The 17,121-nt window shown below is 43.0% G+C and overlaps 1 protein-coding gene across 1 annotated transcript in view; it reads left to right on the top strand.

Annotated features, from left to right (window-relative positions):
* The first annotated feature begins 5,946 nt into the window (after positions 1-5,946).
* The window catches only part of LOC121867864, a 50,667-nt gene continuing 39,492 nt past the window's right edge, over positions 5,947-17,121 (top strand). Inside the window, exons 1-4 of the mRNA XM_042367988.1 lie at positions 5,947-5,972; positions 6,370-6,493; positions 11,254-11,400; positions 11,953-12,039. Of these exons, the coding sequence (XP_042223922.1) occupies positions 5,947-5,972; positions 6,370-6,493; positions 11,254-11,400; positions 11,953-12,039 (384 nt within the window). The remainder of the gene's footprint in view (positions 5,973-6,369; positions 6,494-11,253; positions 11,401-11,952; positions 12,040-17,121) is intronic.

Genomic DNA, 17,121 nt, shown 5'->3' with positions numbered 1-17,121 from the left:
TTTCTGCAAGGGTCATTAGAGGTAAATTAACTTGAGCACCTGCTGGATTAAGAATCACACATTTATACAGTACCCCGTATTGTCACAGGACAACGTTTGGTTGATTGATTGAAACATTTTATTTAGCCAGAAAAATACAGATACAGAGCGGATAATAATAACAATATTAACACGGCTGAGTTTCATATTTCATATTTCACGGCACGAGGGAACGGTGAAGCTTGACAATAACAACATGTCACTATAAGAAATAAGCCGCTACAGTAGTGGAGTATTGTAGAGGATCAGAGAGTGACGTCATGCGAGCAGTTATTTCCGTACCCTAATTGTTAGCAGATATTTAGACTCGTGATAAACGACTCGACCCCTCGTTTAGTTGATCAAACATTAAAATGTGCCAGTGGTGTCTCTTAAGGAACAATGGACGTTGTGGGTTACATATATAAGGTTGAGTGTACTGTGGCAGGGACCGCGGCGAGGAAGGGGCCCGGACGCTTGTGTTTGTTGTGGAGGTATCCAGGCAGTGAGGTGTGGCTGCCACTATTTTCCAAACATATTAACCATTTACTCATAATTACGACACCTGCTGAACACTGGTGCCGCCACAGTACTCCTACATGATCACTATTATGGCTGATGATGCAACATTATCACGAAGACTTGTGTGGTAAAGATAAAAAATGAGATATTAAATGAAGTATGGGGACAGCTGAGGACAGTAGAGACAACACGAGTGGTTACCCAGCAGTCACACCCCTGCACTGGACGACATATCATCTGCCTTCGACGTTTATACCAGGAAAACGGTCAACACACCATTATCCAGAGGTATGTAATAAGATATACAATTAACGGTTGATATTCGTCCATTGGCTGTCCGCAGGTTACCGCCATGTTTACCTGAGGTTATAATCCCCACTTAGTTGTCTCCTTTCCTCCTCTTCCTTGTAGGTTGGTTCTGTGGTATGAGAATAGGTTTTCGTTTGTGTATTTTGGGTGTGTTTTACTCATATTTGACCTCCATTTTGTGCAAATTAGCTGTTTCTGTTAAAAATTATTATTTTTTTTGCAAAAAACGCTAATTTGCACAAGAATGAAGGTCAGGTTTAAGTAAAACACACTGAAAACGTCAAAAAAAATATTCTCGAACCAAAACCTGAGAACAGCCAATGGGCCAATATTTACACAAATAGCTTAATCTCCTTATCGCGGGATACCAATTCGAAACGTTTCACTGCTGTTATAAGAATGGAATTGTTACATCTTTGATTCCTCAGCATAGTGATATAACAATTTGTAAATATTGTTGTAATATTGTAGGTTACGTGGTGATGTCGCATATTTGTTAAATTGTGATATCTTGAATAGGATAAAGGCCAAGGTAAAAGTAGTCTCGCCAGTCAACTCGAAGAAAACGGCAAATTACACTCACGCTATTTCTGGCAACATTATTGAGATATAGGCGGCGTCACACTATAGTGCGTCACACTATAGTGCGCTTTTTTTCCAGCCGAGAAGAGATGCCCCGCCCACTTCTCAAGAATTATAGCTGATTGGCTGTTGTAAACTTGTCTGATTCCGTCTTTAAGTAATGATGTATTTCTAAAGGAATTAATTCAGAATCACTGGGATGACCGTTTCTGACGAGAAAGATATTTAGCTAAATTATATAAAGATACATACATTCATTATTTCAAACAAGCACGTAGGAAGTTTATCAGAGGTATTATACATGAATTAATTGTTAAACTCTGGTAGCAAATTCACGCTTTCGGAGGATGTATTTAATTATACTTACTTTTACCCACAATAAGGCATACTAAGACAAATTATGTATCAGTAATACTACATTATATAAAAACTTAACATTGTAAAATATCAGAATCATATTGAAATATTACACGGCGAGTCATATTTCCAACCTCTGTTGACTTACTATGGATGTCTGTGGCCTGGCTCTCCCTCAAATGACCCACAGAGTCCACAGGCAGAATGGCTCAAGGTCTCTGAGACGGAGGATGTTTCCCGAAAACTCCGTAACAGGCCCTTCAGCTTTATTGCCTCGATAGTCCACCAAAGGACCACCATGGGTAGGTTGTTGCTAAATGCCACTGTTTTTTTTTTTTTTTTTTTGGTTCACCACGAATTGTGCTCGACCATGTGGTTTTTATATACCTGTACCCTGTACAAGGGTTGCCACCTTCGGGTCATAGTGAAGTTTGGAGGTTAGTTATTTAATTTTTACTCTAAGCGTCACCCGCCTTTTCAAGTCATTGTCAGCTGGCGGAGTTCCAGCGTAATGTAAACACGCTAGGATTTAAAAAGTTAAATGCCAATCAAATAAACTATTTAACGCATGATGTTGTTCCTAAGGGATTTAAACGACTGAGAATTTTTAGATGGTTAATGAAACCATTTAATCACATCTGTTTAAAACCTGGCTGTCACTGAATAAATACAAGGAAATCTGCTCATATTAAATTGACAACAGTAAACGATATACTATTACTGGCGCCAAGCAAGTCCTGTAATGTAATTTGTATATTTTTATTGGGAAATGGTGGAGGAAACGGTTAGTACCAGAAGGACTTTATGGTATTGCACCAAATTTTCAGATGTTGTTTGGATGATACTAAGAAAATCGAAACGATAATGTACAGAACCTATTAGAACCTGACCATACCATCCCTATCCTAACCTACCTAATCTTACCTATCCTAACCTACCTAATCTTACCTATCCTAACCTACTTAACCTTACTTATCCTAACCTACCTAACCCTAATTATCCTAACCTCACCAAACTTCCTAACCTGTGCATTGTTGCTTCCATTTCTATCACCCAAACAACATCTCTAGAAAAGTGAACGAATTCAATCCAATATAAATCGTAATAAAAACGCCCTATGAGATTGTCGTTCATTTTTACATGTGAACAAAGACCGCTCACGTTTAGCGGACAATGTGAACCAGAGCATGGTCGTCGCCACGGGAGATCCGATGGCACCATAATTATGAAAAATATAATATTTCTATGCCTATAAAGCTCGTAGAGACGTAAAATTATTGCCATATGATCAGTGTTCGCAGTGTTTGTATTGATATTTCCTTCTTTCATGCCCTGCCCTGCCCTGCCCTGCCCACTAACCGTCTCCTCTGCTATTACATTGTATTGTTATTGGTTTGTCACTGACTTTAATACGCATTTATTTTGCTTTTATATTTTTACCTAAACTTTGTAAAAGCAGAAACAGTTGGAGAACGTTAGAAAAAAATGGAAAGTTAGAATTGCGTCCATATGAAGCGCAGTAACGAGACACCACAGTACAGTACTTATGCAAACACCTCGGCTGTTAAGTAATTTATGAAACATGACAAACCAAACTTAACTTAACCTAACTCGACTTAAGAATAAAATAAGATCGTTATGACGGTAATTGGGTTGATCAGGTTAGGTTAGTTTGGTAATTTTGACCATCTTATTTTCGGGGAAGTTCATTTAAAATTATTTATTAATTATTTCACTTCTGGCTGCTATGAGGACACTTGGCCGTGACTGGAGCCCAATTAGTGAAACGAGAATCATTATCAGTGTTTTCAACTTTTTACTAGAGCAAACCAAGACAAGGTTTGTTCTCAGCTGTGATGTACAGTAGCTAAAACAACTATCTGTGCAGGTGGGGGTCGATATGCTCCGAAATTTTACGTGTGACTAGCTGACAGCCCTCGTATATCAATATTTATCGTCCATGGTCTCATATTGTTTCCCTCAAAGTTTGCACAGGTAGTGCATTTAATGTTGTATTTGGTTAATGCCAAACGATTTTACTCAGCAAAGGGGTTAATCAAACGAAATCTATTACCAAATATTCTTGGTAATGATGCAGTCTACAGCAACCACAGAACTCCGGAAATTCACTACACTCAATCGATAGAACTATTTTTTTCTACGGTTATTTTCTTATAATACACTTCCGTTGCAAATTGATAAAAAGGAAGTTATTGTATTAAAAAAAATAATCAAAGCACCTGTTGCCCTTACGCTGTTGTTCAAATTGTGTGTTCGTACGTTCGCTTGGTGGACGGAAATAAAGTAAAGTCACATGGCATGTACACATTGACAACACATATATATATATATATATATATATATATATATATATATATATATATATATATATATATTATATATATATATATATATATATATATATATATATATATATATATATATATATATATATATATATATATATATATATATATATATATATATATATATATATATATATTATATATATATAATATATATATATATATATATATATATATATATATATATATATATATATATATATATTATATATATATATATATATATATATATATATATATATATATATAATATATATATATTATATATATATATATATATATATATATATATATATATATATATATATATATATATATATATATATATGATGGCATTGCACGTAGGTTAGGTTAGGTTAGGTTTTATCCTTGCCTTTTTATGTGACTTTTTTTCAAGTGACTCTTTTCCTGGATTCATTCGCTTACCTCTCGCGCTGTGCCGGGAGGCGGCCGCTAATCAAATCTGGGGTGGCCGCTGCCAATCAAATCTAGGGCGGGGGTGGCAGCCAATCAAATCCAATAAAAAATTTCAACTTTTGATTCAACCAATTAGGGATCAATATTCGGCGTGGGTGCTAGCACTAGGATGCGGGACATTTTTTAATCAGTTGCAACATGGAGGCATAACGTGCTGGGTGTGATTTCAATTATTGGAAGTTTATCGTATTATTTAATTCTAAAAATAAGGAAACTAGAGAACAGAGGAACCCACGATGCATTCTGGTTCCTGACTCAGACCTCCTACTCGGAGTAGGTAGGAAATACTCAAACGGCTATATACTGTATATTCTCGTGGAGACTGACAACGCTTACACTAGGGTTATTACATAGCGTTTGCGGGTCCGGGGGCGAAGCCTCCGGCTAGGTGGTTAGGCAAGGTTTAGTTTGGTAATATGGTATAAGTTAGCAAGCACAGAGTAACGGGAATTCAGAACACGCAATCGATAGAACTACAGTATTATGAGGCTAAATCACAAACGAGTGATTTCTGACAAACGAAGGTCAGATTTGAGCTAATTGCATCAAAACCCATCAGAAAACCACGTTTCTTTTCAAATTCCATGGTTGCTGTAATATGCACATATTCCCGTCACTTGTTGACATTCAACTTTTTTTAAGGTTCATTAAGTAAATTAGGAAAGATGACACGATCCAACTAATTTAACCTTGTCTTACTCGAATAAAAATTAACTGAAGACTCTGGTTAGGTTAGTTTCGTTCATCTAACAAATGACTTAATACCGTGGGCTCAGATCGTCGAATGTCAATGACTGGTCGGACGCTGCTACTTCAGAAAGTTTATATTGTTGCCTTTGTCCATGGGAACCAACTCTAGAATGTATAAGGCGAATTTCCAACAGTTCTGTTGTCCACCGTCCACCTCAACCGAAAGACGGGCCAAAGCATTGATATTCATGAACATATTTACTCATTGACCACAGGAATTTGCAAAAAGTTCTAGGCTAGGTCACCTTTGGAACAATGGGCAGCTTATGGGCCCGCCACTTGAAGTAGGTCAGGCCTCTCGGGAACTATAGGAACCCTCCCTCTGTGGTATGCTTGAGCTGGCTTGGCTTGTAGTACAATGGGATCGCGTCAACAGTTAGGCTAGGCAAGGCTCTCAATACTGTACTACGGGGACCCCAATTAGATGGTTGTACCTGATATTTTGAATACTTGATTTTTCTGTAATAGTGACTTACTGAAATGTGTACATTAATTAACCAACGAATGTAGTAATTTGGTATCGCTCGAATTAAAACAATATAAAGCGACTTTCAACTGGGCTAATATGGCATCCGTGCAAACCATGTATAGGTGAGAATATATGTCTGGTACAATATCATGAAATAGTGCAACCAATCTTAAAAATCTTAAATGTACGAGTATTAGGTTAGAAGAGGAACGTCAGATTTGGCTGAAGAAAATATCTTACTCCCTCATCCTATAGATTCGTATGGTTAAATCACGTGATTTTCAAGAATTCAGTAGATTTATTGTCTTCCAATACACCTAATAAAGGCTTTAGAGTGCGCCTCAGCATCCCTCATTCAATATATATTGCTCCATTATTGTGTTAAGTCTCCGCCTCTGAGAGAATCAAGATATCGAATATGCAGCCGGAACCATTTAATTTATGTAGAATAATCCCTGGCCTTATGTTGGTCCCGCGCCTCAACAGCCAAGGTTCTGAGTTATGTCTTGTTTTTATCAGACGAGCGGCGACCACCATGGGAGGGAAGGACGGAGAGAAGAAGGGCGAGACGGAGGTGTTCTCTGAGGACTGGATGAACAAGTGTTACAAAGGCCTCATCTACCCCAACCCTACTTGTGTCCAGGTGAGTCTAAACACACTACTACCCTTCATACCCACCACCCCATAACAACCCCCTTACCTTCACATCACCCCTCACTACTCCTTCACCACCCCTCACTACTCCTTCACCACCCCTCACCACCCTTCACCCCTCAGTACCCTCAACATTAATTCACCCTTCCCCACCCTTTCACCACCCCAACCCTCACCACCTTCACCCCTCAGTACCCTCACCACCTTCCCACCCCCTCACGTCATGTTCCCTCACTCTCCTTTCAACACCAAAAGCTTAGGTATTGATTCTGCCGTTACCTCGACCTATATTGAACATGTGTGTGTGTGTGTGTGTGTGTGTGTGTGTGTGTGTGTGTGTGTGTGTGTCATACAGGTGAGTATATGTATAATTATTACGTACATTAGTGCATAACACATAATGATCTCATCTAATTACAAAGACCAGGATAAATTACCTCTATACAGAATAATTACGTAACGTATATGTCAGCTAATGTGCACTTCTATCTAATTAGTCAGAGAAGCATAGAATTTGAGGTACACAATCCTCCCCATTAACGGAGACATTTGAGAAGTTATTATTTCTCTTATAATTAATCAGTTTATAGAAGATAAGGGAAATATTTCTCTAATAATTAATCAGTTAAATAGAAGATAAGGGAAATATTTCTTATAATTAATCAGTTAAATAGAAGATAAGGGAAATATTTATCTTATAATTAATCAGTTAAATAGAAGATAAGGGAATTATTTCTTATAATTAATCAGTTAAATAGAAGATAAGGGAATTATTTATCTTATAATTAATCAGTTAAATAGAAGATAAGGGAAATATTTCTCTTATAATTAATCAGTTAAATAGAAGATAAGGGAATTATTTGTCTTATAATTAATCAGTTAAATAGAAGATAAGGGAATTATTTATCTTATAATTAATCAGTTAAATAGAAGATAAGGGAAATATTTTTCTTATAATTAATCAGTTAAATAGAAGATAAGGGAATTGTCTTATAATTAATCAGTTAAATAGAAGATAAGGGAAATACTTATCTTATAATTAATCATATAAATAGAGGAAAGGGGAACTATTTCTCGTAAAACTATCGATTAGAGGGCAATAATCTTGTGTAATTAATCAGTATAATAATGAGGAAATACAATATTTATAGTATAATTATTGGGTTAGTAGAGGGACCTTGTGAGGGTAAATAGATACCTTATTGACAAGTACAAGTAATCAGCCATTATTGACAGGTATATTAAGGTTATCAGTCTTTATATGAGTTGCAATTTATTATTATTTAATTACTAAATAGATTCACTCTCTTTTATCTACTGTACATAAAATATGATTATATGGATGATAATGATGTACCCCGTCCACACTGATGAAGCGAATATCTGCAGTGAAATTTGCAGTGAGATTTCCCAAGAATTTTTCGTGTAAGTGTGTGTCCCTTTTACCCCCAGCTGTTGTATCATAACCTCTTCAGTAACATTACGTTGTGTGTTTCCCGCCCCTCACCTCTTGTGTTAATACACCACACACGGCTTGACTGATCACCAAAAGTTAGAATTCATCAATAAATATCATGGTAGTGCAGTCAGAATTATAGTGACAGGTAAATTACGTAATATTAGGTCTTTCGTGGTAGGATGGAACTCTCCTGTGAAGAATACCAGCATGTTGGTGGTGTTTACGTTGTCGGCTGAGAGGCACATAATGGCCCGCTTAATTTGACTAAGTGCAACACCTAAAGGGCTTGTCCAGAACAGTAGTAATAAACTCAAACTTTCACCATAAATACACACATCGCTATTTTTCTCACTAGGCCAATCCGCTAATGCCTCCTCCACACCTCCCTGCCGCTACTGGCCGCTCACTCGAGGACTTTGTGTGAGGTGGTGACTGTTGGTGGCGTGACCTGTGACTCTGTGTGCAGGTTTTGTAATTATATTGCTGGAAGGGATGGTATTGAGCGGCCCACAGTGCAGTGATGAATGTTCAAGGTCGGTACAATCATAATGTTAAACCCACATTCACGTCAAGGTGCGTAATAACTCGCCTTTGTCAGTCTCTTAAAAAGGAAAAAAAAAACATTAAAAACACTAATCTTTGGGGGAATCGCTACACGCGATAAAAAGTCACTGACACTTTCCATATTAACGCCTTTACGAGGTAGGTCATGATGTTGGCGTGACCCAGCCAGTCCGTCACCACTGCCGATCAGCCAGACTGGCCACATAATCCTACTTACTCGACGCCGACTTTGTGGCCACTACTCCCCCACAGTACTCCTCCCTCTCTGGAATGTAACCTTGAGGTAATGTTGACCCTCACACTCCATCACAGTGGTTGTTTTGATACCATACCCGATGGTGTGCGGCGGCTGAGTGGTTAATAGTGTTCGCCTCCTGTCTCAAAGGATGTTAGTTCGCGCCCGGGGCATCCTCAGTCCACTCAGCTTTGATTGGATACCTGAGGGCGGTCGAGTGCGTTGCTGGTTACATTGCCTGCTTATGTACCGAAAAAGAGTTGGCCTATGATGTGCTGTATACTCAGGCCTACGAGACCCTCTTTACTCATCACCCAACCTGATGCTTCACGGTAGCTAGAGGCATCTATCATCTTCCACCTGTAGTCCCATAAGTTCACTAACAGTAAAGGTAGTAGACGATAGTACAAAGGTTCACCATGAAAATAAAGCAGAACCAAGCAACTATGTATCTTATAGTACCGGAGGGCTTATGAGTGCAATTTAGTGTAGTTATCAGGAACTCTAATTTAGGTAATTTAGTACAGTCACGAGGCACACAGTACATGCAAGGTTTGTAATGAGTACAGTGCAGTACAATAATCAATAACTACTTTGTAGACATAAGTACAGTGGCGAAGTATACAGTACACACAACTTCCGTAACGAGTACATTTCAGTACAGTAATAAAAAACTAACTTACAAGGTCATGCTTTTCTTTAATCCTACACACTGTTTGGAACAAGTTTACTGCTCTCCAAACATTATTTTTCACAACAATTGTTAGAAAAAAAGAGAAATAAAGAGGGGGGATAATCTTGTGAATTTTCTGTACTGCTGCGAAATAAAGGAACAATTTGTGAGAGTATCCTCCCTTAACTGTGGAGTAATGTGGTGGTGTCTGTCATGTGTAGCCGGGAATTATACTTCACGAGGAATGTACCAAATTTTCTCGGTATTTGAGAGATAATTTTGGGGGGCTGTGTAGTCGATGACAATTTGCCACTGGGAGGCGAGTGTAGGTATAGTAGACACCAGTTTGAGGTATAGTGGACAACACCATTAAGCTTGAGTTGCAGTGGACACCATTAAGCTTGAGTTGCAGTGGACACCATTAAGCTTGAGTTGCAGTGGACACCATTAAGCTTGAGTTGCAGTGGACACCATTAAGCTTGAATTGTAGTGAATACCATTAAGCTTGAGTTGTAGTGGACGCCAGTTTGAGATTGAGTGGGTGAAGCAAGTACTAGAATGGTACTGTACTGGGCTTGATCGACACAGTATATACACAATAAGAAGTTAACGCGAGAATAAACCTTCATGTATATTGTAACAGCAGAGAGAACTTTTGACCCAGCTCTCTCTCCTCCCTCTGTTTATTACCCACATTCCTCTCGGTCGGTCGTTCTGCCTGAAATATCCCGCTCGTGATTTGCCTCCATTCAGAAATTTTGTGTTTGTGTTTTGTTTACACACCCATGCCCCCCCCCCCCTCTCTCTCCCTCTCTCATAAACAAAATAGCGTGGAGTGAGAAAGTGTGCGAGTTGAGTGAATGATGAGACAGACAGGCAGACAGAAATAGAAGCAAACAAACAAGACAGATAAGAAATGAATTAAGAGGCTAGTACACACAGTAATGGGAATAAAATACTTTAACAGATTACTAACAGACCAGCGGTACTACATTAATACATTACACCGTCAATAACGGTGATTTATAACCCAGCCGAGGTGTTTAATCAAACTACGGTGACATTACTGGGGCAATTATGTACTGAATTTGATTATCGTACATAAAAGGGTAATTATCGTATGGAAAATGTGTATTATGGCACTGAAATTTTTTTCATTACAATAATTATCGTATGAAAAATATTTATTATCTGTTAAATAAAACTGATCTTAAGAAAAATTCTGATTATCGTATGAAAATGATATTTAAAATTTTGATTAATTTCGGGAATTGTTGATTGTTGAAAAAATATAGATTGTGTTGATTAGTGTACGAATATTGTACTAAGAACTGCTTTTTTTTGAGTGAGTGTTCGTAAGAGGATGAATGAAGTGAGTGTGAGAATGAGATGAATAAAGTGAGTTAAAGAATGAGATAAATAAATAATAAGAGTTATAGAGGATGTATTTAGAGAAAGAAAGTAATGGGTAAAGTAGAGGTGAGTTAAACTACCAGTGTTAGAGTACGAAGGAATTTAGAGAAAGAGAGAAAAAGACGAAGTAAGTGAGAGGGTGAATGGGGATAAGTGTTCGCGCCAATCAATAGTGTTGCATGTTGAGTGGTCCTCTTGGGCCGCTGTGCTTTTGCTGTGGCCACACTACCCTTGACCACACTACCCCTGGCCGCATTAATTTGGCTCCTTGGCCACACTACCCCTTGGCCATACTCCCCTTGGTCATACTCACCTTTGGCCATACTTTCCTTGGTCGTAGTACCCTGGCCTCATTACCCCTGGCCACACTACCTAGGCCACTTCATGCATTATCTTCCTCTGCAGGTGATGGATCAGGTGAATCGGGCCTTGGCCAAGCATGTGACCCGACCTCAGGGCTCAGAGCTCAAACAGCAGGCCCTGTTCACCCTTCTGGGCCCTGAGTTCACCACCCAACACTTCCCCTACCACAAGTATAACGTCCAGATACTGGTAGGTGAACCAATCAACGTCCAGATACTGGTAGGTGAACCAATCAACGTCCAGATACGGGTAGGTGAACCAATCAACGTCCAGATACTGGTAGGTGAACCAATCAACGTCCAGATACGGGTAGGTGAACCAATCAACGTCCAGATACGGGTAGGTGAACCAATCAACGTCCAGATACGGGTAGGTGAACCAATCAACGTCCAGGTACTGGTAGGTGAACCAATCAACGTTTAGATACTGGTAGGTGAACCAATCAACGTCCAGATACTGGTAGGTGAACCAATCAACGTCCAGATACGGGTAGGTGAACCAATCAACGTCCAGATACGGGTAGGTGAACCAATCAACGTCCAGATACGGGTAGGTGAACCACTCAACGTTTAGATACTGGTAGGTGAACCAATCAACGTTTAGATACTGGTTGGTGAACCAATCAACGTTTAGATACTGGTTGGTGAACCAATCAACGTTTAGATACTGGTTGGTGAACCAATCATCATTATCTCAGTCATGTCTATAGGAGTCACTTTCCTCACTACTGGTCTGTTGCAGGAGCCCCCACTGGCCCCCAGGCAGAAGGAGAAGTACGTGCAGGAGGCGCGCGTCTTCCTCGACCAGGCTCTCTCCCGCGCCCTCACCGTCAGTACTGTTACCTGTTTGTGTGCACTCCTGCCCTGCTGCCACCTGTTTGTACTCCTACCCTGCTGACACCTGCAAGTATTCACCACTGTGTATACACCCAGATTGACACCCACAGGCGTATAACCTGACTGTATTGACAACTGCATGTGTAAACCCTGACCTGCCTTGCGTGAGTATGTACTGATCGAACCAGCTGATGCGTGAGTACACCCTTATATTGCTAAGCTACACACACACACACACACATGTAAGCTTAGGTCAGTGTACAATGATTTGTGTAAATTTAACACATACACGCAATCATGAACCCACATCCCTCCCCACCCCCCTTCGCGCACACATACACACGCATGCACGTACCCCAACATGCTTTCAAGCATGCACCGTGTCTGCATGTAACCTTGCACGCACCAATACACCACCTGCAAACACACACAGACACACTCACTCACACACTCACTCAAAATTACAGTCCAAATTCTTTGGTATTATTGTTAACACAGGAGCCCCGAGACACAGATGAAGTATAACACTGGAACTAGCTGGAGTCTTCATGCGCTCGGTTCCATGGCAAAACCCCAACGGGGTTGTCATTTGTCAACACTAACCCAACCTAACCTAAACATAAAAGTGTTTTATTTTATATTTTATATATGAGACTGGGGTTTTGTCCGTTGGGGTTTTATCCGGTCACCATGCGCTGCCCATCCATAGGCAATTGACAGAATCCACGTTTATATGGGTCTTGTGAGCGGTGATTGGTCCTCTTCCACCATGACGTCAGTTGAGATGATGATGATGAGTTTGACCTTTGAGGTGGATGTAGTGTTGTTGGGTATGTTAGATTTAAATTAATTTAAGTTTGGATTAATTTAAGTTTGATATTTTAACTAAGGTTTACGATGGATTTAGTTACGAGAACATTATGTCAGGTTAGGTTTAGGATAGATTAAATTAAGTTTATTTTACATTTAAGTTAGCTGAGGTTATATGTAGGCTTAAGTTAACTCGGACATATTTGGTTAGATTATGTGAGTTAAGTTAATTAAGATTAGTTTGCTTGTGTTTGGTAGATTTCGTTAGGTTATGTTAGGTTGGGTTAGGTTAGGTTATGTTGGGTTAGGTTAGGTTAGGTTGGGTTGGGTTAGGTTGGGTTGGGTTAGGTTGGGTTAGGTTAGGTTGGGTTAGGCTAGGTTAGAGAGAGACACGTTGGTTCAGGAAGTCATCGGGTCACTGACTTGCACTAATTTATGACTGAGACACGCGTAGGAATTCCTCAATAAGGTGAGCGAGTAAGGGGTCAGAAGAAAGGAATGCAGGGGGTCAGTTTGTCAGGTGTCATACGAGAGGTAAGGGTCAACATCAGTGTCTCGTGTCATAGGGAGGTAAGGGTCAGTGGGAGTGTCTGGTGTCATAGGGAGGTAAGGGTCAGTGGGAGTGTCTAGTGTCATAGGAGGTAAGGGTCAGTGGGAGTGTCTGGTGTCATAGGGAGGTAAGGGTCAGTGGGAGTGTCTAGTGTCATAGGAGGTAAGGGTCAGTGGGAGTGTCTGGTGTCCATAGGGAGGTGTGGTCAGTGGGAGTGTCTGGTGTCATAGGGAGGTAGGGTCAGTGGGAGTGTCTGGTGTCATAGGGAGGTAAGGGTCAGTGGGAGTGGGTCCAAGGTTCTGGTGTCATAGGGAGGTAAGGGTCAGTGGGAGTGTCTGGTGTCATAGGGAGGAAGGGTCGTGTCTCATAGGGGGTAAGGGTCACTGGGAGGTCTGGTGTCATAGGGGGTAAGGGTCAGTGGGAGTGTCTGGTGTCATATGGAGGTAAGGGTCAGTAGGAGTGTCTGTGTCAGGGAGGTAAGGGTCAGTGGGAGTGTCTGGTGTCATAGGGAGTGTGGGGTCAGTGGAGTGTCTGGTGTCACAGGGAGGTAAGGGTCAGTGGAGAGTCTGGTGTCATAGAGGGAGGGTCAGTGGGAGTGTAAGGGTCAGTGGAGGTCTGGTGTCATAGGGGAGGTGGGGGTCAGTGGGAGTGTCTGGTGTCATAGGGGTAAGGGTCAGTGAGTGTCTGGTGTCTCAGTGGAGGGAATCAGTGGGAGGTGTCAGGGTCAGGGAGTGTCTGGTGTAGGGAGGTAAGGGTCAGTGGGAGTGTCTGGTGTCATAGGGAGGTAAGGGTCAGTGGGAGTGTCTGGTGTCATAGGGGGGTCAGTGTCAGTGGGAGTGTCTGGTGTCATAGAGGTAAGGGTCAGTGGGAGTGTCTGGTGTCTCAGTGGGAGTGTCTGGTGTCATAGGGGGTAAGGGTCAGTGGGAGTGTCTGGTGTCATAGGGAGGTAAGGGTCAGTGTGAGTGTCTGGTGTCATAGGTGGGTAGGGGTCTGAGTGTCTGGTATCATAGGGAGGTGAGTGTCAGTGGGAGTGTCTGGTGTCATAGGGAGGTAGAGGTCAGTAGGAGTGTCTGTGTCATAGGGAGGTAACAGTGGGTCAGTAGGGTGTTTGGTGTCATAGGGAGGTAGGGTCAGTGGGTGTCTGTGTGTCATAGGGAGGTAAGGGTCAGTGGGAGTGTCTGTGTCATAGGGAGGTAGGGGTCAGTGGGAGTGTCTGGTGTCATAGGGAGGTAGGTCACTGGGAGTGTCTGGTGTCATAGGGGGTAAGGGTCAGTGGGAGTGTCTGGTGTCATAGGGAGGTGGGGTCAGTGGGAGTCTGGTGTCATAGGGGTAGGGTCAGTGTCAGTGGGGTGTCTGGTGTCATAGGGAGGTAGGGTCAGTGGGAGTGTCTGGTGTCATAGGGAGGGTCCAGTGGGAGTGTCTGATGTCATAGGGAGGTAAGGGTCAGTGAGTGTCTGGTGTCATAGAGTAAGGGTCAGTGGGGGTCGGTGTCATAGGGAGGTGGGGTCAGTAGGAGTGTCTGGTGTCATAGGGAGGTAAGGGTCAGTGGGAGTGTCTGGTGTCATAGGGAGGTAGGGGTCAGTGGGGTGTCTGTGTCATAGGGAGGTAAGGGTCAGTGGGAGTGTCTGATGTCATAGGAGTAAGGGTCAGTGGGAGTGTCTGGTGTCATAGGGGGGTAAGGGTCAGTGGGAGTGTCTGGTGTCATAGGGAGGTAAGGGTCAGTAGGGAGTGTCTGTGTCATAGGGAGGTAAGGGTCAGTGGGAGTGTCTGGTGTCATAGGGAGGTAGGGTCAGTGGGAGTGTCTGGTGTCATAGGGAGGTAGGTCAGTGGGAGTGTCTGGTGTCATAGGGGTAGGGTCAGTGGGAGTGTCTGGTGTCATAGGGAGGTAAGGGGTCAGTGGGAGTGTCTGGTGTCATAGGGAGGTAGGGTCAGTGGGAGTGTCTGTGTCATGGGAGGTAAGGGTCAGTAGGGTGTCTTGGTCATAGGGGAGGTAAGGGTCAGTGAGGGTCTGGTGTCATAGGAGGTAGGGGTCAGTGGGAGTGTCTGGTGTCATAGGGAGGTAGGGTAGTGGGGTGTCTGGTGTCATAGGGAGGTAGGGTCAGTAGGAGTGTCTGGTGTCATAAGGGAGGTAAGGGTCAGTGGGAGTGTCTGGTGTCATAGGGAGGTAAGGGTCAGTAGGAGTGTCTGGTGTCATAGGGAGTAAGGGTCAGTGGGAGTGTCTGGTGTCATAGGGAGGTAAGGGTCAGTGGGAGGTCTGGTGTCATAGGGGTAGGGTCAGTGTCAGTGGGAGTGTCTCTGGTGTCATAGGGAGGAGTAGGGTCAGTGGGAGTGTCTGGTGTCATAGGGAGGTAAGGGTCAGGTGGAGTGTCAGTGTCATAGGGAGGTAAGGGTCAGTAGGGTGTCTGGTGTCATAGGGAGGTAGGGTCAGTGGGAGTGTCTGGTGTCATAGGAGTGAGGTCAGTGGGAGTGTCTGGTGTCATAGGGGTAAGGGTCAGTGGGAGTGTCTGGTGTCATAGGGAGGTAAGGGTCAGTAGGAGTGTCTGGTGTCATAGGGAGGTAGGGTCAGTGGGGTCTGATGTCATAGGGAGGTGGCAGTGGGAGTTCTGTCATAGGGGGGTAGGTCAGTGGGAGTGTCTGGTGTCATAGGGAGGTAAGGGTCAGAGGGTGTCTGTGTCATAGGGAGGTAGGGTCAGTGGGAGTGTCTGGTGTCATAGGGAGGTAAGGGTCAGTGGGGTGTCTGGTGTCATAGGGACGTAGGGCTGGGAGGTGTTCAAGGGGTAGGTCAGTGGGTGTCGTGTCATAGGGAGGTAAGGGTCAGTGGGAGTTGTGTCATAGGGACTAGGGTCAGTGGGAGTGTCTTGTCATAGGGAGGTAGGGTCAGGAGTGTTGGTGTCATAGGGAGGTAGGGTCAGTAGGAGTGTCTGGTGTATAGGGAGGTAGGGTCATGGGTGTCCCAGTCTGGTGTCATAGGGGGTGGGGTCAGTGGGGTGTCTTGTCATAGAGGTGGGGTGGGAGTCTGGTGTCATAGGGGGTGGTCAGTGCAGGAGGAGTGTCTGTGGTGTCATAGGGAGGTAGGGTCAGTGGGGTGTCTGGTGTCATAGGGAGGTAAGGGTCAGTGGGGTCTGGTCATAGGGAGGTAAGGTCAGGGAGTTCTGGTGTCATAGGGGTAAGGGTCAGTGGGGTGTCCAGGTCATAGGGGTAAGGTCAGTGGGAGGTTGTGTCATAGGAGGAGGGTCAGTGGGAGTGTCTGATGTCATGGAGTAGGGTCAGTGGGAGTCTGGTGTCATAGGGGGGTCATGGGGTGTGGTGTCATAGGGAGGTAGGGTCAGTGGGGTGTCTGGTGTCATAGGGAGGTAAGGGTCAGTGGGGTGTCTGATGTCATAGGGAGGTAAGGTCCGGGAGTGTCTTGTCATAGGGAGGTAGGGTCAGTGGGAGTGTCTGGTGTCATAGGAGGTAGGGTCAGTGGGGAGTGTCTTGTGTCATGGGGGGTAAGGTCAGTGGGAGTGTCTGGTGTCATAGGGAGGAAGGCTGAGGAGGTCTGTGTCATAGGGAGGTAAGGGTCAGTGGGAGTGTCTGGTGTCATAGGGAGGTAAGGGTCAGTGGGAGTGTCTGGTGTCATAGGGAGGTAAGGGTCAGTGTAGTGTCTGGTGTCATAGGGAGGTAGGGGTCAGTGGGAGTGTCTGTGTCATAGGGAGGTAAGGGCAGGGGGTGTCT

The sequence above is a fragment of the Homarus americanus genome, unplaced genomic scaffold (assembly GCF_018991925.1).
Source record: "Homarus americanus isolate GMGI-L3 unplaced genomic scaffold, GMGI_Hamer_2.0 scaffold37032, whole genome shotgun sequence".
Taxonomy (NCBI): Eukaryota; Metazoa; Arthropoda; class Malacostraca; order Decapoda; family Nephropidae; genus Homarus; species Homarus americanus.
Note: the sequence above shows the minus strand (reverse complement) of the source record. Positions and strands in the feature narration are given on the sequence as shown.